General features: G+C 39.9%; 2 protein-coding genes across 4 annotated transcripts in view; one reads left to right on the forward strand and one right to left on the reverse strand.

Moving 5' to 3' along the window:
* LOC127456167 (DNA damage-binding protein 1-like) overlaps positions 1-2,288 on the reverse strand; it is a 79,562-nt gene extending 77,274 nt beyond the window's left edge. Inside the window, exons 1-5 of the mRNA XM_051724516.1 lie at positions 2,101-2,288; positions 855-1,003; positions 623-739; positions 289-510; positions 89-203 (exon numbers count right to left, since the gene is read on the reverse strand). Of these exons, the coding sequence (XP_051580476.1) occupies positions 89-203; positions 289-510; positions 623-739; positions 855-1,003; positions 2,101-2,161 (664 nt within the window). The 5' untranslated portion in view covers positions 2,162-2,288. The remainder of the gene's footprint in view (positions 1-88; positions 204-288; positions 511-622; positions 740-854; positions 1,004-2,100) is intronic.
* A 735-nt stretch (positions 2,289-3,023) lies between these two features.
* LOC127456153 (pyruvate dehydrogenase phosphatase regulatory subunit, mitochondrial-like) overlaps positions 3,024-23,735 on the forward strand; it is a 44,060-nt gene continuing 23,348 nt past the window's right edge. The window contains exons 1-9 of one of the 3 annotated variants that reach the window (XM_051724493.1): positions 3,038-3,187; positions 4,077-4,136; positions 4,389-4,655; positions 7,957-8,090; positions 8,175-8,256; positions 13,000-13,163; positions 13,260-13,381; positions 15,328-15,445; positions 20,754-20,903. In XM_051724493.1, the coding sequence (XP_051580453.1) occupies positions 4,402-4,655; positions 7,957-8,090; positions 8,175-8,256; positions 13,000-13,163; positions 13,260-13,381; positions 15,328-15,445; positions 20,754-20,903 (1,024 nt within the window). In that variant the 5' untranslated portion in view covers positions 3,038-3,187; positions 4,077-4,136; positions 4,389-4,401. Of the gene's footprint in view, positions 3,188-4,076; positions 4,137-4,388; positions 4,656-7,956; positions 8,091-8,174; positions 8,257-12,999; positions 13,164-13,259; positions 13,382-15,327; positions 15,446-20,753; positions 20,904-23,735 lie in introns of those variants that run through there. The other 2 variants (XM_051724492.1, XM_051724494.1) reach the window with 2 other exon arrangements.

Genomic DNA, 23,735 nt, shown 5'->3' on the forward strand with positions numbered 1-23,735 from the left:
ACATCGGGTTAAAAACCCAGTTCTCATGGACACTGGATGGTGAATATGGAAACATGGTTCATGCATTGATCAGATAGTTTTTAGTCACCTGGAATGACCATTGAAGCTTCAGCCTCCACGTTCTCCTGCTTCCAGGGTCCTTTATTAAACTCCTTCTCCCTCAGAGACACCTCATACGTCTTCACATGTCGACCCTGAGGGTCCTATACGACAGCAGACGACATGAAAATACACTGAGCATGCATCATGGGCTGTTTCTAACACGTGCGGCGTGAATGCAAAGTGTACCTGATATATGAAGCAGACAGTGGGAGCCTGGCAGCCGTACAGGAACTGAACATCAATGACCTGCAGCTCCTCCAGACGAATGTTGAAGGCTTTCAGCTCACGGTTATCGCGGTCCAGTGGAACGACTTTAAACAGCCCGTCGTACAGACGCAAGCCGATCATACGACACTCCGGATCCACAATACCGATGATCCCTGTCTCGGATGGACGCCCAATCCGGTCCTGTTAAAAACACAGGGATAATGTAATCAAAGCTCTCATGAAACACGGCTTAACAGATTCACAGATGTGTGCAAATGATGATTTAAGGTTGTGTTCTGTGTGGTAATGGTACCTGCACGTTGCCATGAGCACGAGTGATGATGTCGATGCTGTCTCCATTCTGTTTGTACTCCAGGATACATGCGTTGTATTTAGCAGTCAGAATAAACAGAAGATCTTTACTCTCTCCCTTCACACAAAGCAAACAAACAACTTTACTCATAGCACCTTCATGTTGCAGAGATATCTGCATGTGTCATTTCTTCATCTGAGTCTATGAGTACAGATGAATGTGTCTTACACACCTTAGGTCTGAAGAGCTCCATGACTGCGATCTTGCCATACATTCCGACCTCTTTGACCGGCCGCAGACCTTCGGCAGTGACCACATAGATCTCCAGACGCGTGTTCTTAGCGATCAGCAGATTCAGATCTTCAGCAGATGTGAAGTGACCTGTAGAAGAAGTGTCACTGTAAATATAACACTCACATAATCATAAATAGTTCAAATCATGCTAAAATAACAAACGCTATTTTTCAGGCTGGTCCGGCTAATGTGCATTCCTTTTTTTTTTTTTTTTTTTACGGTCACCATATTGGGTGTTTCAGTGTCTCATACTCTCCCATTCATTACTGAATAAACTAGCAACATTCACTTCAAACTAAACAGTGAATTTCCATGACCTTTCCAGTCATTTGTGATAACTGGAAACCCGATTTTTGAAACAAATTTATATTCAGAATGTTTGGCTATCGAATCATTTGGACAGATTTGTACTATTTCAAACAAATATCGGCAAAGAAATTACTCAAAAGAAGGATTTGCTCACAACTTTGGATATCACTGTGGCTTGCAAGCCAGTTCTAGTCTAAACAAGCTCTAACCAAGAGTTATATTTAGATCATGGAATATTTTAGAGCACAGTGTAACTCAGAAAGTCTATATTTACTAAAGAAATATCCATGACTTTTAAGATTTTATTAACTTTTCCCATAACATTTCCAGGCCTGGAAAACATAATTCCCGAATATTTCCTGGTTTTGCATAACAATGGAAACTCTGGTAATCTTACTGACACAACATTCAGCAAGCATTTATTACTGTAATATTATAGATGCTCGTCTGAGTTAATAAATAATTTATGCAAACCAAAAATACATGCAGAATTCCAGTGCAGCTGTCTCTGTAGAGCACATGGTGTTTACATGCGGCTTTTGAGCGTTTATCATCTACATTCTTTGTTTCCTTTAAAGATTATGTCTGCGTATGAACTCAAACAGGAGTTAAACAAACACACGCGAGCAGAAGTTCAATTTACCTAAAGTCTGTGTCATATTTACTACAACACCACAGACACGGCAACGGCAGAACAATGACAGCATTATTTAAATTCATTTTAAATCGTGCAGATCGTTAACTCATGCGGATATGATCAGAAATCACTTAATCCGTCAGAATGATATTATAAACGTTAATATTTGCGCAGATGTTGTCGAGTCGCGGCCTGTAGCGCTCGCGCGCGGGAGATAAACACATGCGCACTCACTCACCAGTGATACAGGCGTTCACTGCTGTGGGCTTCTGCGCGGTGACCACGTAGTTGTAGGACATGGCGTTCACTTATTGAACACGAACAGCCAAAAATCAACTTTAAATCGTGTTTAGGGTCGGCTATGTTGCATGAATCCTCTGAAGAGCGCTCAGATAAGCAGCACAGCCTCAGACTGCGAGTGTAAGAGCGCCGCCTGCGGTCTGGGGGACACACTGCACCGTACACTACAGTACACACACACACACACACACACACACACACACACACACACACAGCACAACAAAAGATGGAAAACACATGGAAAGATATTGAGCTCAGTAATTCGTTTTCACATTTCACATTTAAAATAATCGATCAGATTTCAGTAATTGAGCGGATGTGCAACTATGCCTTGGGACGAGGCAAAAATGGCAACATCCTAGAGCCTACTATGCATAAACTTTTTAAATTATGAAGAAATATTCCAGGTGTCTTAATTTTTTGCCTTTTTATAATTTAAATGTTTTAAACAAGCACTTGTTTCTCAAACAATCCTGCACGATGACTTCCAATGATTTAAAATAAACCAAGTTAAAATAATTTAACATAAAACTGACACAAACTACAGATAAAATGTAATAATAAAATATAAACCGACATTATGGCTGAGGTCGAAATGCCATACTACTCTTAATAATAATAATAATAATAATAATAATAATTATTATTATTATTATTATTATTATTATTATAACAGGTTATTATTATTAATAATGTTCTAAAACCCTCCAATGTAGCTTGTTGTATGCACAACAAACGAACCTCTACTGATAAGTTTTGACCTGCCAGCCAGTTGTGACTGAAAACTAATAATGGATACACACGTTAAAGACACGTTATGAAGCGTAGTACTATCATAACGGCTCGTAGTCTGGACTGGCAGCAGGCAGTGGGTTGTTTGTAAAGTTGTAACCGCGCATGCGCACGTTTGTAAGACTCCGTAAAGCTACAGTTGTAGTGAAGACTCATATCACACAAAATCCAAAAATCCAAATCCAAAAAATCTAATCTGATCAGATCTGAGCGATTATAACGCCTTTATTCAGGTTTGTGTCTCTTCGCTGCTCTCAGCATATTTGTTTATATGTGTCTTTTATAACCTGCGAACATGATTTAGCTTCTATGTTGTTCAGTTTGACTGTAAATGTTTAATTACACCATTCAGCAGAATCACAATCATGTATAAATCTGCTCTTTTAACATCTTTTTGTGGCAGTCAGATAGCTGTCATGACATTAAACGTCTCAAACGCGTTTCACCATGTTTTAATGGTGGCATCACCTTACAGGCCTCAAGCTAACGGCTACATGTCAATAAACAACATTATATAGCGAAACAAAATTAAATATAATATTGAGTGAGGTATATGATCCAAAGTGTCATGATAATGATCACTGATATTAATCAGCCTGTAATGGTTCACAGTTTACTTTCATTCGCGTTGTTGTTATTGCCTCATTTGTAAAAATCAAGCTAATTTATACACAATAATATATCTCAGAGCGCAAAATATTATTTGTCTTCTGCTGTGATAAATCGTAATATAATATTTAGATCTGTCAGAAGATGCTACATGCACCTCAAATCTTTTTCTTTTTTTCTTTTTTTGCATCATATTCTGCTTCAAATCCTCTTGCATTTTTCATTTAGTATTAATTCCGTTTTTAAAGTTTTACAGATAAACGTATTTTTTTTTTTAGCTCATGTGGCTTTTTTTATTTTTATAAAACATTTAAAATTCCAAATACATGTGTAAAGAATTTGTAAACCTGGATTTGACTTAAAACTGTAAATGTCATTGCATTAGATAATATGAAATCAAGTATGATCTGCATGTCTCAAATGCTGCTGGATCTTTTCACAAAATGAACTTGACATTTCTGAGGGATTTTTGCTCAATGACTTTGAATGAACTGGTGTTGTGGTTATTTTTAGTAGATGTATGAAGTCAGTTCCCCTCAAGAACACACAGGTGTCCTAACAGTATAACCACAGGTGGAGTTCAGTACATTCATTATCAGCACACTGGCAAACACAAAGTGAATTCATTGTACACACTATGGCTGTTGTTTTAGCATTTCAAACCCACCAAATGTCTTTTTGTGAAAGGTTTGCTTGTGTGTTATCTTTCAAATAAATATCACTTACATTCATATTTTGTTACTTAATGCAATGGCATTAACACATTCATATGACATTTAAAATAGGCATACTGTGTCATTGTTGTGATTGTGTTGTGTTATGTAGAGGCGTCAGAGCCATGCACAGCAGTGCATGGAGCGTGCGGGCTCTGTCCCCGGTTCTTCTGCCACGCTGGTTCTGTGATGTTGGAGCGCGACCTGCTCATGTGAGCATCCTCAGATCCGTGCGCTTTTTAAGCACAGAAGCACCCTCCGCAGCCCTGCCTGCTCGTGCCCGTGTGGTCATCTGTGGAGGGGGCATTGTGGGCACGTCAGTGGCGTATCATCTGGCCAAGCTGGGCTGGACTGAGATAGTTCTGCTGGAGCAGGGCAGGTAAGCACTCAGTCACATACTCACAACAACACAAATGCTTTTGCATGGTATTGGTATTTTGCAGCAGTGCACAATGGCCACATTATGAAATGCATTAGAGCATTACATACTTTCTGCAATAGAGTATGGAATACACACTCTGTAACACTTTAAAATAAGGTTTTATTTGTTAACATTAGCAAGTATGTATATATTACAGCAATTATGAATGTTTGTTAATGCTAATTTATGAAAATATTATTGTTCATTGTTATACATATCAGATAATAGATCAAGCCATCCCACACTCATGACACGTCATTGTTTTGCGAATAAACTGTTTCTATCACCTAAATGTGCATTTTAGCTAATGCAAAACACTAGAAAATCCAAATTTTAAGTGAATTTAAGAGTTGTATTTGTATATCAAGCATTTACATTCAGGATTTCTTATGCACCATTTCAAAATATGCATAATAATAGTTGGATGGAAACCAGGCTAGTGACTGTCTACATAGAAGGCTTGGGTGAATCTCAGAAAACACATTCAGGTCATATTTCATCCCAAATCAAAACAGAGAAATAATAAATTATATTTTGGTTATGCTTAAAGGTTTTTTTAATGGAAAGGTATGCAAAAACTGTACCTATTCCCTGAAAGATATCAGTGAAATAAGTGTCCTGAGATATCTCACTGGTCTCTGTGACAGCTGTAGACTTTGTAAACAGCAAACAAAAATGTGTCCGCAAACAATGATGCTTTCTGCCTGTCAATCACTTTGTACGTTTTCATATTATTGTAGTTGCAGCGAAAATATTGTGGCATAATGCGTTTTTATGCCATGTTGTTTATAACAATTGTCAGTTGAGGGCACAATTTTACTATTGTTGTTTTTAACAACCGTTTCTGCTCTCAATAAATCTCATTTTGGTATCTTTGGAGTTCAGGGTTTGTAAAGAGGGGGCATGGCTAATCCAAAGGCTCAGTCTCATGGAAGTAGAATGGCTGAAATCGCTAACAGCACTTTTAAATCATTTACTTTAATTTGACGGTAGTACTTGTTGAACTGCCTTTAATTTTGCTGATGAAAATGAAAGAAAACTGTTGTGTTATAGTAATAAGAATCTAACAAGAATCTCCGTTGAGAATAGAATTACAAAAATAAAAAAAATAAAAAGTAAAGCATCTGTATGCCTCACAGTAATGAAAACACTGAAAAAAAGGGAAAACAGCTCAATTAAAATACAAAACCAGTACACTTGAAATCAACTTATGTTTGTGATGAATACATAATTATATTGCATAAAGTCCAAGTGATAGGCTTTTCAACACTGTCATAAAAAAGTGATATGATCACATTGCTATGAAATCTTCAAATGGATTCAAACATCTAACATATGGTGTTCACTCAACGTGATTTTTACTGCTTGCTCAATTAACTTAATTGAAATGAGCTAATGCAACACAATTCTTTAGCATTAAGTCTCAACTTATTTTCATTAGCCACTTTTCCACTATCAGGCCAGTTGGAGCCAGGGCTATCAACTGGCTAGCCGGGGCCAGTAGCCTCTGATCTCGAGCTGTGAGACCAAAATCAATCTGCATTCCCATCATGGGGCCAATAGCCCCGCAGATTTGCCCTAAAACCCACCCTTAACACGCTGCTCTTGTGCCATCGTCACACACCTCACCCATTTCACAAACAAGAGGGAAGCTCAAGCTGAGGTGTCATGTTATTCTTAGTTATGATATAAACTCTATATATTCTATATATGTAAACATTAGCTAGCTAGCAAGATAAGCTAGCGTTGACAACTCGCCGACTGTAACTGCCGTGGTGTCCCGAGTGCTCTCTCCACTAACAGCAGGACGATGTCCCAGCACACCATCCATGATCTTGAACCATGATCTTTTGGCACCGCTTTGTCCAATGTGCAGTTTAACAGATTTGTACTGTGCCCGCAATTCCATTTTTCCCGAACCTGTACCGTTGTGCACTGGATACACAACCTGCAAGTTCGGCGATCTTGGTGCTGAAACCACTGAACCTGACTCGGTAAAACTACACCTTTGACCCACCTCAATCCCCAGTTGGCCTTGTTTGGCCCAAGGATAATCAGCAAAGAAGCCCAGAGGAGGCACGATGAAGTCCCGGAAGTGACTGGGGACGCAACTGGCCCTGGCACACACTAGCACACCCTCATATGGCCCGATGGTGGAAACGAGGCTATTGTCCATCTATGTTCACTTAATCCAATCGGGTTGGGACTATGTTAATAATATTTGTTGCTTCAATGTATTGCTGAAACTGGGCAGGGGATTACCAGTTCCCAGCATGCTTTGCATGGGATTGAATTGGGAGAGTACATTTTAAAACTAAGTGTTATTTTAATGTATTTCTATGCTAAATGAAACAAGTAGGAGACATGTTAGTGTTTAATGTTCTGTCATATTTAATTTTTTTGGAGGTTACCATTGTGGAGAACAGTGGAGCTAATGGTTAGGGCATGGTTTGGTAAATTACTACTTAAAAATCAGTATGCATTGCTGATCATGTGTTCATCAGTATGTCTTAAAGATCATCAGTATAATGACTGATTGGCGATCTGTAAACTGTCAGCAGCTCCATACTTGATATACAGTACAAAAATATATATGTATGCTAATGTGTTTGTTCTTAACTAGCAACAAGCTGCAAGGTCAGTTAAAAATTAATTTAGGTTTTAGCTACACAAAGTATTTGAGTAGAGCCTACATTTTTATTTCATATCAAAGAAACTAATTTTCATTGTGTGGAACCAATGTCCATAAGTGAATTAATTTAAACCAAAAAAATAAATAATAATAATTCAGTGCACGAGAGTTTTTGCTCTGTGTTGATGAGAATTTGGCAGGGAAATGGGCTTAACTGTCGTAAATAATGTCAAAATGAAAAATAAATCTGAATGGACCTAAAACTAGGCTTCTTTATGAGAAACATTTTCTTCTTTTGGTTTTGGGGTTAAAGGTAGCCTAGACTAGCCTTTTTTCTGAGATTCACGCACTTATGATACAAGTCATAGAATGTAAAATCACCACATAGAGCACTGAAACTATTTCAGTTATGTCAAGAGAAATGCACATAAATGTTTAGTTGATGTCATTGCCGCTGAAGGAGGTGCTTTGTGTCCATCTGTCTGTCTGTCTGTCTATCCATCTGTTAATCCAATCTCATCTATCTTATAAGTGCACATTTAGTTAGTACATAATATGTCATCCCAAGGAAACTTTACTTCAACATTAATAAAATGCCATTTTTGTATGTTTGTGTGTGTGTTGTAGACTTGGAGCAGGCACAACTCGGTTTTGTGCAGGAATAGTGAGTGTTGCCAAACCTCTTTCTGTTGAGAGTAAAATGGCTGATCACTCAAATACACTCTATGAGCGTTTGGAGGCAGAGACAGGTGTTAAAACAGGTGAGAGACAATTAACAAAAAGAGCAGTTCATCATTGCTTCATTGTTGAAATGCTAGAAGTTGAGATGTTTGTGTATTTTCAAGGTTTTGTACGGACTGGCTCTCTTTGTCTGGCTCAGAATCAGGATCGCTTCCTGTCTTTAAAGCGTCTGGCGTCCAGACTGAAGTCAGTTACTTCCTCATTTTCTTTTTTTCTTTTTTTTTTCTAAACTGATGTGTGTTATTTTTTTGTTAAAATCCCATCATAAAATGCAGAGTCAACTATACCGTAAGTAAGCCATTTAAAGGCTGATTTCTATGGAAGTCACGGAGTGCCGATTAAAAAAGAATTAAGAAATAAATGATCTATCTATTAATTTGAAAATAAAAACTTGAATAAATAAACCAATTTGTAAATGGACAAATAGACACATTTAAATGAGTTTAATTCACATTTAAATGTAAATATATTTAACAATAAAATTGTACATTAATAAATCATGTATTTAATTCATGTTTAAAATGCAATTAAATGTAACAATAAAATAGCACATTAATAAGTCATTTTTAAATGCACCTTTTAAACTGCATTTTAAAAAAGCATTTGGCAGTTGCTTTTCTTCATTCATTTGCCAGTTGCTTTTCTTTTTCGTTTTACTTTGGCTTTTCGTTATCCATTTGACAGTCGAGTTTTAAAATGCCATTGGACAGTTGACACGTGGGAGCAACCAATGAACATTCGACTCGGTTTTAAAACACACCCCTTCTCCCACGTCCCACTCGAAGGAGATGTAAGACAGTCTGTCATTGGATGGCTATTAATAGAGGTTTACTATTAAACCCGTGCAAAACAAATGGACGTGAGGTGTATCAGAAGTAAATGGACACTTTTTGCTTCTGCAGTTAAATGCAGAGCGTGGTCCTCACCGAACATGCACAGTGTGACGTTTACAGGAAGGGAGCCGGTAACCACGATGCTATCAACAGAACTGATCCGTGCCTCTGACTGAAAGCATGCTCGTGCTCCACCGGCATGAGGTACCGAGCAGCTGGAGAAAGATGCCGGACCTCTGGGGTGCAGCGGCCGCTGGATCCATCCGCTCCTATTAAGCGGTGACACCACATCCACTTTCAGTGATATCACATTCCACTTAAGACACTTTATGTCCATCTTTTTAGTATTTTAAGTTCACTTTCATTGAAAGAATTGCCTGAGTATGATCAGGAAAAGGCGGACCAGCTGATACACAGAAGGCGAGCACACTTTGTTGAAAATGGTAGAGCTTAAACTACTGTTGTGTTTTACTTGTCAAGCATTTAAAAATGGTCTCTTTGGAATGCTAATTTAAAAATATTGTATAATATCTACCTGCTGTGTACATGACTATTTATAAAGTTGCAAAAAAGTCTTTGCTTCATAACCTTGTGTTGTGCACCTCTTCATAAAGGTGTTTAATGACTATAATAGTAGCTGTACCCACATTAAACTCAATGTACATTGGCATTAAAGTGCTTTGTGGGGGACCTGGGTAGCTCTGCAAGTAAAGACGCTGACTACCACCCCTGGAGTCGCGAGTTCGAATCCAGGGCATGCTGAGTGACTCCAGCCAGGTCCCCTAAGCAACCAAATTGGCCTGGTTGCTAGGGAGGGTAGAGTCACATGGGGTAACCTCCTCGTGGTCGCTATAATGTGGATCTTGCTCTCTGTGTGGTACGTGGTGGGTTGTGCGTGGATGCCGCGGAGAATAGCGTGAAGCCTCCACACGCGGTATGTCTCCGCGGTAACGCGCTCAACAAGCCACGTGGTAAGATGCGTGGGTTGACGGTCTCAGATGCGGAGGCAGCTGAGATTCATCCTCTGCCACCCGGATTGAGGCGAGTCACTACGCCACCACGAGGACTTAGAGCGCATTGGGAACTGGGCATTCCAAATTGGAGAGAGAAAAAAAGTGCTTTGTGAATTATTGCTACTTTTATCACATATCTCTCTTGCAGTTGTTGTCTGGGTGTTATGGATTTAGCAATAATTAATTTGCAGTTTAATTGTATCAGACTCGATTTGTGTTTTACATTAAATTGACACAGATAATGGCAACTAACAAGTCATAGATGGTTGAGGTAAAATGTCAAAGCACTAAGATGTCAAAGGTTTAGGCTAAACATTTTCTGAATAAAAATGATCACAAATCAAGTGTTTAACCCCCGCTCTCCTCTTTAACTTATTTTAATTTTTATTTATTTTTTTACGAAGAAAAGCAACTGGCAAATGAATGAAGAAAAGCAACTGCCAAATGCTTTTTAAAGGTGCATTTAAAAATGACTTATGTGCTATTTTATTGTAACATTTAATTGCATTTTAAACATGAATGTGCATTTATTAATGCATTTTATTGTTAAATATAATTAACATTTTTAATGTTAAATAAATGTTAACATTTAAATGTGTCTTTTTATTTGTCCATTTATAAATTGGTTTATTCTAGTTTTTATTTTCAAATTAACAGACTGATCATTTATTTCTTTATTCTTTTTTAATTGGCACACCGCGACTACCATAGATTTCACCTAAAAGTGAAACACAGAGGTGCTATTAACAGCAACATTGACTTTAATATCACAGTGACTGAACGGAATAGTTCAATTATTCATCATTTCCTCACCCTCATGTTGTTCCAAAGCTATATTTTTTTCTTTCTATGACAAAAGGAGATGTTTAATAGTATTCTATTATTATTATATAAAACTATTCCTTTAAACATTAAATACAAGCAGAATTTTGTGAACTTTCAGTGTTGACCTTGTTACCAGCTTGAACAGTATAAATGAGGGTTTGTGGTATGGGCAGATATCATCTTACAGTAACTGAAGTGTCGTGTGCTGTAGTAACTCATGTGCAGACTGTGTGTGTGTGTGTGTGTGTGTGTGTGTGAGGACGGCATCTGAAAATTGAGTTTTGAGATATGTTCCACACCAAGGACACAGTATATATAATACAGGTGCATCTCAATGAATTAGAATGTCGTGGAAAAGTTCATTTATTTCAGTAATTCAACTCAAATTGTGAAACTCGTGTATTAAATAAATTCAATGCACACAGACTGAAGTAGTTTAAGTCTTTGGTTCTTTTAATTGTGATGATTTTGGCTCACATTTAACAAAAACCCACCAATTCACTATCTCAAAAAATTAGAATATGGTGACATGCCAATCAGCTAATCAACTCAAAACACCTGCAAAGGTTTCCTGAGCCTTCAAAATGGTCTCTCAGTTTGGTTCACTAGGCTACACAATCATGGGGAAGACTGATGATCTGACAGTTGTCCAGAAGACAATCATTGACACCCTTCACAAGGAGGGTAAGCCACAAACATTCATTGCCAAAGAATCTGGCTGTTCACAGAGTGATGTATCCAAGCATGTTAACAGAAAGTTGAGTGGAAGGAAAAAGTGTGGAAGAAAAAGATGCACAACCAACCGAGAGAACCGCAGCCTTATGAGGATTGTCAAGCAAAATCGATTCAAGAATTTGGGTGAACTTCACAAGCAATGGACTGAGGCTGGGGTCAAGGCATCAAGAGCCACCACACACAGACGTGTCAAGGAATTTGGCTACAGTTGTCGTATTCCTCTTGTTAAGCCACTCCTGAACCACAGACAACGTCAGAGGCGTCTTACCTGGGCTAAGGAGAAGAAGAACTGGACTGTTGCCCAGTGTTCCAAAGTCCTCTTTTCAGATGAGAGCAAGTTTTGTATTTCATTTGGAAACCAAGGTCCTAGAGTCTGGAGGAAGGGTGGAGAAGCTCATAGCCCAAGTTGCTTGAAGTCCAGTGTTAAGTTTCCACAGTCTGTGATGATTTGGGGTGCAATGTCATCTGCTTTGAAAACCAAAGTCACTGCACCCGTTTACCAAGAAATTTTGGAGCACTTCATGCTTCCTTCTGCTGACCAGCTTTTTAAAGATGCTGATTTCATTTTCCAGCAGGATTTGGCACCTGCCCACACTGCCAAAAGCACCAAAAGTTGGTTAAATGACCATGGTGTTAGTGTGCTTGACTGGCCAGCAAACTCACCAGACCTGAACCCCATAGAGAATCTATGGGGTATTGTCAAGAGGAAAATGATAAACAATAGACCAAAAAATGCAGATGAGCTGAAGGCCACTGTCAAAGAAACCTGGGCTTCCATACCACCTCAGCAGTGCCACAAACTGACCACCTCCATGCCACGCCGAATTGAGGCAGTAATTAAAGCAAAAGGAGCCCCTACCAAGTATTGAGTACATATACAGGAAATGAACATACTTTCCAGAAGGCCAACAATTCACTAAAAATGTTTTTTTATTGGTCTTGTAATGTATTCTAATTTTTTGAGATAGTGAATTGGTGGGTTTTTGTTAAATGTGAGCAAAATCATCACAATTAAAAGAACCAAAGACTTAAACTACTTCAGTCTGTGTGCATTGAATTTATTTAATACACGAGTTTCACAATTTGAGTTGAATTACTGAAATAAATGAACTTTTCCACGACATTCTAATTTATTGAGATGCACCTGTATATATTTATATATATAAAGTAAATGGCAGGGGATGTTTGTGTTCTGTTTATTCACCTTCTGCATTTCTTGACACAAATGGCGCACTTGAAGTGGTCTTGGCACGGATATGTGTCTGTAAAGGGTGTCCAATTGTTAATTACGTACATGATTGTGAAGGATGGTCACAAGCGTCCCCTGCCGCCACAATACATCTTTGATATGCACTTTCACTGAGCACACAATCTGATGCCAGTTACACAGCGGACTGTTACCCAACAGTCCATTTAGACGCAGAATAGGACCGCATGGACTGAGAGTGGCATGTGAGACAGGGCCTTAGGCTCCATAGACTCAGTATAATTGTCCACTCATCTACGGTCTTTTCTCTCTTCAGGGTTCTTGGTGTGAACTGTAACATCATCAAACCCAAAGATGTGGCAAGGCTCCACCCACTCGTGAATATTCATGATCTTGTTGGTGCCCTTCACCTGCCGGGAGACGCTGTTGTTTCGCCGCCGGATGTCAATCATGCGCTTGCTGTAGCGGCAGCAGGTTATGGTAGGATACAAGCCGAAACATTGCAGTTGTAGTTTTGGCAGTGTTCATGATCTTTTTTTCATTTCTTGATAATTTTTTCTTTTTTTTTTTCTTCAGGAGTTCAGATTTATGAAAACACGAGTGTGAATCATGTCTTGGTGCAGAAGGGTCACGTTACAGCCGTAGAAACCGATCGGGGACCAATAGAGTGTGAATACTTTGTCAACTGTGCTGGACAGGTCAGTCTTTAGATGCACTGGTTTTGAAAAGAACTGTTTTTATTTGAAGGAATAGTTCACCCAAAAATGCTCTCTCATCATTTCCTCACCCTCCATCCCAGATGTGTATGACTTTCTTCTGCTGAACACCAACAAAGATTTTTAGAAGATTATCTTAGCTCTGTAGGTCCTTATAAGTAAATGGTGACCAAAATGTTGAAGCTCCAAAAAGCACATAAAGTCAGCATAAAAGTAATCCATATGACTCTAATGGTTTAATCAATGTCTTCTGAAGCAATCCAATGGGTTTTGGATGAGAACAGACAAAAATAAAACTTCTTTTTCACTGTACATCTTGTCAGTGCAGTCTGTAGGCATGATTATAATTTCAAGATTGATTACACTTCCTAGGGCTTGATGCATGCACAGAGCGCTAGATGGCACTATAAAGTGTAATCGAGCTTGACCAAATTTTTCCCCAACACAAACATTTCTAAATTGCGGAAACTCTGTGCTGTGCAGTGATGTAAACTGTAGCTGCTGAACAGTTCTTACTATATCAAGTGTTGTATTTTGTCTGGAATGCTGTATTGACTAGGGCTGGGTTTTGTTACAGATTTCTTGATTCCATTCAATTATAATTCACAAGCTCTTGGTTTGATTCTGATATCGATTCAGTTTGATTCTGATTCTTTTGGGTGTATTTCAGTTATGTCCATTTTGCTTACAAATGAAAGAAATTCTCTCTCAGCTAATGCTGTTACATATACAGCTGAACGTCTAACTAGGTATTCTGCAAAAATATTAATTTTACACAATTTATTTTATAATTGTAGCTTTTTAAAAAAGTACAAATTCCATGTATTCTATCAATAATTATGATGTCTTGAAATTGCATATATTACATTGCAGATATATATTTTGTTACATGTTTATTGTTTACATGCATAATTTTTATTATTTACAAGTATTCACATTGATTTGTAGAATTCGTGCTAAAATGGTACTGTCACTTTAAGAATCACAGCAGTTTGGTAAGCGTCTCGCATTGTGTTTTGGTTGAGTGTATGTTAGTTGCATTAGATGAGAGTGGAGTTGTACGGCTTCTTTAGCGCATCCGTGTGATTAGAATTAAATGTTTCTTTTTTGTAGTTTTTGATAAACAACTGACAGTAAAGAACAGGGAGGATACTAAGAGATTATTCAATAACAAATGGATTGCGTGGATCTCGTCTTTGGAGACACATTACACAGAACGAGTCAAACCAAATCTTTACTCTCAACATGCAGTAAAAGGATCTTGCTGCTAAACTTCTTCTCCACTATACTACTCAATCACTGGCAAGCGAAATTTTACCATCCAGTGGCTAATCACAGACATTTTAGTCATGTAAAATGTGGTGGCATACTCAAGTGATTTACTTCTGTTGTAATGGGTTGCACATAGAGTAAAAGATCGATCCTGGGATTTTAAGAATTGATATTAAGCCACCCCTGGAGTCGCAGGTCTCCTAAGCAGCCAAATTGGCCCAGTTGCTAGGGAGGGTAGAGTCACATGGGGTAACCTCCTCGTGGTCATGATTAGTTGTTCTCGCTCACAATGGGGCACGTGGTAAGTTGAGCGTGGATCGCGGAGGGTAGCATGCGCCTCCACATGCGGTCTCCGCAGTGTCATGCACAATGAGTCACGTGATAAGATGCACGGATTGATGGTCTCGGAAGCGGAGGCAACTGAGATTCGTCGTCCGCCACCCGGATTGAGGTGAGGTTAGGCTAAGTAGTGGGAATTGGGCATTCCAAATTGGGAGAAAAAGGGGATAAAAAAAAAAGGATTGATATTAAGAATTTATTTTTACCCAGCCCTAGTATTGACCACTCAGGATCCAGGACTGTGTTCCAGTATATATTTGGTCTTTTGACTTTAGAGATTCTCGGATTGACCTGCGATGTGTTGATATGTGTTTCAGTGGGCGTATGAGCTGGGTCAGAGCAGTGAGGTGAAAGTGTCGGTGCCGTTACATGGCTGTGAGCATTTCTACCTGCTCACTAAACCTCTCTCAGAGCCACTGCAGCCCGACAGCCCAGGTGATGAACACACAGCTGAAACCAGCACACACAGTGCCATTTTTTATTATTTTATTAATCACTTTACCATATTACCCATAAAAACAACCGTGCTACTCAAATGAACCGCACAGCGCAACCTGTTGTACAGCTCAGAACAGATCTGTTCACTTGCATGACTGACTGACAGTGCAGCATGGAGCAAACTGATTGTCGATGGCTCATGCATATAAAAGGATCCACTCTGTGTTTTCTGATGGATCATGTCACATCATTAAGACATCTATTTCATGTGTGTGTTTTAAATCTGGAAGATATCTTTAGGCCCTTTCCCACTGCAGGTACTAAAGCTCGTTTATGGTACTTTTCCCCGGGACTAGTACTTTTCATCGCTTTTGCACCTGAGGAACTATAGTTCCTCTGAGCCGTTTTAGGGGGATTTTTAGCTCCTACTCTAGAGTAGGTACTTTTGGGGTGTATAGGAACTGTGGGAGGTGCTGCAGCCTGTGATTGGTCAAAAACCTATGACACACAAATAGCTTTGAGAAAGGAGAGGAGTCCGCAGCTGCCATTTGTAAACAAACTTTTAGCTGCTAGCCTGCTACTCAGAGGATTGCACTAATTTTACAGTTCCCTTAACAGAAATAACATAATCAACAAAGTATACAAAGAGGATCACCTGTTTCACACGTGTTTGTGATGGATATAAATAATCAGCTGTTTATCGAGTGGGTATTTTAACTCTGTTATACACTAAACCGTCATGACATCTAGTTTACATGAGGGAAGTATTGCGTGCCTGTTACTGTGTGGTTAACATGCATCAAGACGTCTTTAAGTAAATTAGTATTTCAGTACAGTATTTAATGTTGAGTCATAAAAGCCTTTATTGTAAAATATTGTGTTGATAAATAGGTTTATAGTGCATTTTGAACATGTCGTCCACTAAATTCAGTGTGTGCTGCGTCTGACCGCTCATCTCATCTCTCACACTGGCTGCAGCATCACAGAGCTCTGCACACACAGCTCTCGTGCCCAGTCTAAAACTGTAACCTGAAGACACAGACTGTGTCCGAAAACTGGAAAATGCTGCCTTCAGGAGACTGTATAAGGAGGTAGGATGAAATAAGGTGCTTTAACTGTTCTGTGACCAGTTACCTTAAGAGTTCCATTCATCAAAATGCTAGTTACGTAGGTAACTGTGGTTCTGTGAATTCCGGATGACTGCCAGAGGCGGTGCTTAAGCACTAGTGGATTATTGCAGCACCATATAACAGAGCATATAACAACAAAGTCATGTAGTGACGTAGGCTGAGCTTCGAGTATAATAGCCACATTCTAAGTGACAAATAACTCTGCCGGTCATCCGGAATTCACAGAACCACAGTTACCTACTTAACTAGCATTCTGTTTCATTCCTCCTGACTGCCAGAGGCGGTGCTTAAGCACTAGTGGATGACTCCTACCAACATAGTCATGAGGAATGCTACTCACCTGAAAAACAGTCAAGGCTGCCCCTGAAGAACAGCTGAACTCACAGCATGAGGGTAGCAAAATTGACCTTGTAGAAGCGAGCAAAGGTACATGGAGAAGCCCAGGTAGCAGCTGCACAGATATCCGCCTTGGAGACTCATCTAAAGGCAGCCCAAGATGAAGACACAGCCCTAGTAGAATGACAAGAGATACCTCGTGGCAGGGGCTTTTGGGCTTTTTTATGCCAGAGTGATCACCTCCGCAATCCAATGTGAAAATCTCTGCTTTGAAACAGCGGCACCTTTCTGGACACCACCATAGCAAACGAATAGCTGATCTGTTTGTCTAAGACGAACGGTAGTATCCATGTAACACCTCAAGGCTCACACAGGAAACAAGAGGTGATCCCTCGACTCATCTGATTGGGACAAATACTGGAATGCAGCCAGATTAATAGGCTGATTCACCAACTGAGGAAACAGAACTTTAGGAAGAAAAGATGGATTTGGCTCAAGCACAATGGCAGAATCATCCGGCAACCAACGCATTTATAATGCACTAACAGACAATGCATGTAACTCACTGATTCACTTAGTGGGAGCGATGGCCAGCAGAAAAGCAGTTTTGAAAGATACCCACTTAGGTCAGCAGTCTGCAAAAGCTCAAATAGCAGCAAACAGAGAAAATCCCACACAGGAAAATGGAGTTGCAGGCTAGCCTTAAACATCTTGCACCCTTTAAAAAACTATAATTAAGATTATGGGAACCATGAGAAAAACCATTTACTGGCACATGATATGCAGAAACTTATACCTTTAATGTGGAAACTGCCTTGCCTGCATCCAAAAATCTCAAAACTCTTGGAAACTCTCAGTGTGTAGGATCCAACCTACGATCCCTGCACCATGAAGATAAAAAATTCCAACGTGCAGCGTAGAGCTGACGTGTGGATGCAGCCCTAGCACTTGCAATAGTATGAAAAACAGCAGCTTCACAATCAGTTAGAAGAGGGTTGGACCCAGAGGCCAAACCCAAAGCTGCAGACGGGCTGGATCTGGGTGCCAAATACCATTGTCCATCTGCAATAGCAGATCCTTCCAGAGTAGAACCTGCCACGGTCTGCCCACCAATAGTCTCAGAAGTATGGGAAACCAAGGCCTGGCTGGCCATCGGGGTGCTACAAGGAGCATCCTATGGTTGCACAGGGATATCCTGTGTCTCCCACAACAGCGGAATAGGAGGAAATTAATAAAGTAAGCAGTTCGGCCACCCGTGAGACAGCGCATCCTGCCCCAACTGGCTGGATGTCTCTGCCCTCGCAAACCACAAGCGACAGAGGCTGCGTGCAACATTCGAAAAGGCAGAGTTTTCAGGAACAAGTTTAGATGCCTTAAATTGAGAATTACATGAAAACCACTGTCTTTTTTTGGAACTAGAAAATAATTTGAATAAAAACCCTTGCTTTGTACGAGGGGGTGAACCTTTTTTATGGCTCCCTTCTCGATCAGAGAACGAATTTCCTGAGAGAGAGCCACTGAATGAACTGCATCCCTGACCACTGTAGGTATAATCCTTGAGAACTATGGGGGCTGGCATTAAAACTGTAGAGCATACCCCCCTGCTCAGGGTAGTCAAATCCCAGGGATCTACTGTTGTGCTCCTCCAGAACTGTAGGTGTTGCATTGAAAAATGATCACCTGCTGGCCCAAGCAAGGCTTGGTGGGTGTGACTTTTAGTGGGGGAGGGGGGGTGAGTTGGGCTGCGCTGCCATGGTCCCCCTGGCAACTGCCAATGAGGAGGTCAAAAACCTCGGCACTGTCAGTAGCACAGGGTCTCTGTGGACTTGTATTCTCAGCGCAGGTTATATAGGCAGCAGATTCGTACGCCTTTTTCAACAGCGAGTCTGTGCGACCACATTGGGTACTGGGGCATCACACATTGCCCCGTAAGGCCTCGTCGGGTGACACCACCAGGGCTGCGACAGGCTGTTCTATTTCTGGAGTGTGGCCCATCTCAATTGAATCTGCTTCGGCCATAGACACTAGTGTACGAGTGATCCTTGATCGCCGCTTTGGTGCACTAGACCCTGTGAGGGCATTAGAAAAGTCAGACTCAAAATCTTTGCATGGTGGCATAGCTCCATACGATTGCTGCTACAGCATACGCACAACATTTCCGAGTCCGTGTGGTGGGGGGTGACTCCGATTCCCCGAGTTTCTCCGTTGAATTAGGGTCTAACTCAGCGAGACAGAGCCGTCTCTCCAACATAGGCAAAAAAACTACAGTGCAAGCACGGGTCCTTGATAGCTTCTCTCAAATGCTGAATTCCCAAACAGGACGGACAGACATCATGGCCGTTGTCAGGGAGAAGAGTATTAGGACACAGCTTACATGTCAGTGGGAAGACAGTGGCAATAGAACCGTGAGCCATGATCACTTCGGTAACAAAACACCCCCGGATAGAACAGTAAGGCGAAGATGAGCAGAGCGGTAAATAACCCAGGAGAGATACCTTGATAATGAACAAAAAGTAATCCAATTCCTCCGGATAGAACCGAAAGGCAGTTCAGCAAAGAACGCTCGCGGAAAAATTTAAAAGAATATATCCACACTCTGATAACTGGCTGTCGTATTGCACCGAGGAGCACAGCATATCACAAAAATCTGTATGGAGATTAAGATAACTAAGTTATCAGGGGACCGCCAACTTATCAGCGTGGTAAACACTAGCCACTGGATAGCACAGAAAAGCACGGAGTGTTAACAACAGATAGTAAAAATATATCCAATGAAATACAAAAACTCACCAAATGCCGACAAAGTAATCCAAAAGGCTTAGGAGCGCGTTGTCTCAGCTTGCAAGGACGATACATCACAGCTCCTGTAAGCTGTATTATACAGTGTGGAATCACACAAAGAATAACGACCTATCTCATCAGGCGAGAAAGCAAAAGAGGCTGGATGCTGAGCTAATGTGGCTGTTATCCTCGAAGCTCAGCTACGTGACTTTGTTGGTATATGGTCTCGACTTATGTAGCTGGCGCTGCGATAATCCACTAGTGCTTAAGCACCGCCTCTGCCCTTTTAAACCGTTAACTGATTAGGCAGCTGTCTACATTTTTGGATGCAGCCAAAGCTCATGTAAAATAGCCCAACAAAAGTGTAGAATATAGATCCGATCCTGGTGTTGGTTTTGTTGATTTCGTAGTTGTTGTTGATATTGAATTGCACGTGCCAACCACGTCAGAAGAAAAATGGTCGATACTTGATGACTTCACTACGTGGTAACTTTTGTAATGTGAATGCAACAGGGGAAAAGTCTCCTCGGGTGTCCGGTTCCTCGTAAGAGTTCTCGTCTGAAAGTTACTTAAGGAAAAGTACCAGGACTGTAGGTTGGAAAGGGCCTTTTTTGTTATTGTTTGCTCATCTGCAATACATCTATACTGTAAGAGTTAACTCTCAGATGTCAAAAAGACATTCAATGGATGTCTTTGATACATTTATGATTTAGAATCTGCTCTTTTTAAAATGTTTATCAGATGTTTTTTGCACAAAAATTAAAATTCAATGCTCTCCAGATATAGATATATATGTGTGCTATCTGAGTATTAAGCTGGGATATTAGTATTTTAACATCTAAAAAATTACACATATCACCTTTAATAAAATAATAAACACATAAAATATTAATTTCTCTCACTCTAAAAATTCATTTGCCAATCATTGGGCTCCCTGTGGTTGCATACCCCTGGTTTAGCATTTTTGAATAAGTACTGATCCACTGCAAACACAGCATGTTGTGGCCAGTTGATGAAAGCGTGTTGCAGTAACTGCAGAATGTGTTGTGTTCGTGTAGTAGTGATAGACATGGACGGACGGATCTACGCTCGGGCCTGGCAGGGGGGGATTCTGTCAGGCGGCTTTGAGAAGAACCCTAAACCAATCTTCACTGAGGGACGCAACCAGCTGGAGATTCACAACATGCAGGAAGACTGGGACCACTTCGGTGAGTTCAACTCGCTACAGCTCTTGTGTGACATACTGTGCTGTTAATAGTTAGAATACTTCACCCAAAAATAATAGTTCAGTCATCATTTATTCACCCTCATGATGCTCCAAACCTGTATGACTTTCTTTAGAGCACAAAAGGACACATTTTTAAATATGTTCATGGTGCTACATTTCATACAACTAAAGTGAATGGGGAAGGAGGCTGTCAAGTTTCAAAAGCACAAAAAGGCACTTGATGATAAAAGTTACTGTCAGCCTCAGACGACAACTTTCTCAAAACTACTTTCTCAATCTAGTAATAGCTGATCTGATTGGCTGGCTTGATTGAAATTCCATATTTTAAGCACTGCATATTGTGAACAGGAATTCGGACACTGGCAAGGGTGTTCATCCACTGAACATTGGTGGGTCTATTTTCGTGAGAGCGCTACTTCTAAGTGCGATTTTTGTGCCAGCGCAAACCACAAGTGGGCGTGGGAGGGAGTGTTTGCGCTGCTGTGGGTGTATTGTATGTAAATGAAGTGCCGCAAAGCACAATTAGCTATTTTCCTGTGAATTTGGTCATTGCGCTAAGACGTTTCAATACCACATCTTATCTCAACGCAAAGTCCAAATTCAGTTCCTGCATTTACAGTTCTGAGATTCCACCAACAGGTGGTAATAAAGTTAATGTCCAAACTCTGAAAATATAGTGGAACATTAAATTAAGTCCCTGACAATCACAGTCGTAGCCATTTTGAGAAAAAACTAAAATAATAATGAGATTTTGTTAAACTATCTAAAGGTCATGGCTTATTTTTAAATTATTATCATTATGTTTATATTTGCAATTGTATTTATGATATAATTTATATTGGTAGTTTTCCTCCCGTTGTCGTAGAGTGATTTTTAAGCCACTGAAAAAGGGGCTGGTGGAATAAGTTGGAGTTGGGTATGATTTTTGTTACATTTTTTCATCTTTCAATAAATGAATTCAGTTATTCAAAATCAAAAATGACCGATAGAAGTGAAGTGCGTGCCAATACAATCACTGTTAATGATAGCCATAATTTGTGTGTCAGTTGATGAAAATGATTAATAATACTTACATTCTCTATAATATAATGGCGCATACATCCAAATTCTGACGAGAATCACATTTCCCATGTGTATAAAAGGAGCGTGTGTCACTGTCATATAAATATGCCTGACATTCAGCAAGGACCCAGTGAATGCGCAAAAGAATGTAAGTCCATATTTTTATTCTTCTAATTCATTTACTCTACCAACTTCTTATGAATTCTGGATTTGTCTTTGCTGAAATCATTGGTGCTTAAGGGAATGGACTATATAATAGGACGCAGACGGTTGAATAACTAGAGAAGAACCTCAGAATTAAATTGTATTTGATCCAGCCTTTTTGCACATTGCACATGCGAATTCGCCAAACCCACTTGCTCCAAGACTTAACGCATGCTTGCACGAAAATGCTAAAACTTCACGCCCATGCCCATTGACTTTGCGCTTATGACTTGACATTTGCGCTCTTAAAAAAGGGCCTTATGCTATGCGCTTATGACTTAACATTTGCGCTCTTAAAAAAGGGCCCTAGAACACTAATGATTCAATCACCTACGACGTGATTACGAGCTTGCGCATTAAAATAAAGCTGCTATTTATCAACAACATTGCTGATCAATGAACTCACATCGACATATAACATTTGCCATTAGAGCACTTTGCATTTACTAAAATCCTCATTTATATTTTCGCTGGAGTTTGGCGTGAACCTCCGTAGACGGCGCGTGCATCACGGGGCATCACGGCGCCGCTTCAGAATCACTTAATCTTCACGCTTTCTTTAAGAGCTGCTCAAAGTCCCACTGGTAGCAATCAGTATGAACTGCGGTGCGGCTCAGTGAGACGGTCGGAGTTCAGTTGAATGAGACACTAAAACGCGCCGTTCATTCCCTTTTAGACAGTAAAATGGGATTGGAATTTAAACTCAAATAACCGCTGTTAGATCAAATAACCGCGATCAGACGATTAATAAATATTTGTGACAGGCCTGACTACTCAGTTATTTTATTTTTATTTTCAACAGAGCACAGTGAAGCCTTTGAGCATTCACTTGGTTAGTACTTATTTATTTATAAACCCTTTGTTTAGTTAACAAAAGACGAAACCGACATATTAGCGCTGATAAAAACTGTATTGCTTCAAATTGTTGTCAGCCACAGCAACTTACTAGTTGCGCTTAATTTTTTTGACCACCGGATGGCAGTGAATTGATCCGTGAAAAGAAGTTTGAGGAACGAACCCAATTTTCATATGTTTGTAATGAAAGCCTCATTGCTTCAGAAAGCTTCATTTTCACATCACTACTCCATGGATTGGCGATGACTGAGAGATGCAGGTCAGCAGGCTTGTGAGTCACTAGAAAAAATCCATCTCCTTGACTTGGAGAAGCCTATACTGTTGCGATAAACGGCAGATGAAGATGCTGTGCCTGTGACGTTATGAGCTGCTCCAGGCACCAAAAGGTGTTTTCTCTTGTGTTCAAGTCATAATCATGAGAAAACGATATTTGTTATGTCAAGATTATGAGAAAACAAGACACAAAAAAGTAATAAACCAAGTACAAAATGGGCTTCCGTAATCTACAATATTTTGTCTATGGATTAAGCAGTTTGAGGATTCGTTTATAGGAGACTCTGCGTGTGTTCTGAAACTGAGCCAGGTGAACATCCGGTATTATGTTGCACATGCCCTGATATAAATATAGAAAGTCAGTGATTTTAACACTGCACATGTACATCTGAACTATAGGGCATGATGTGAAAATGAG

This window comes from Myxocyprinus asiaticus, chromosome 18 (assembly GCF_019703515.2).
Source record: "Myxocyprinus asiaticus isolate MX2 ecotype Aquarium Trade chromosome 18, UBuf_Myxa_2, whole genome shotgun sequence".
Classification (NCBI taxonomy): domain Eukaryota; kingdom Metazoa; phylum Chordata; class Actinopteri; order Cypriniformes; family Catostomidae; genus Myxocyprinus; species Myxocyprinus asiaticus.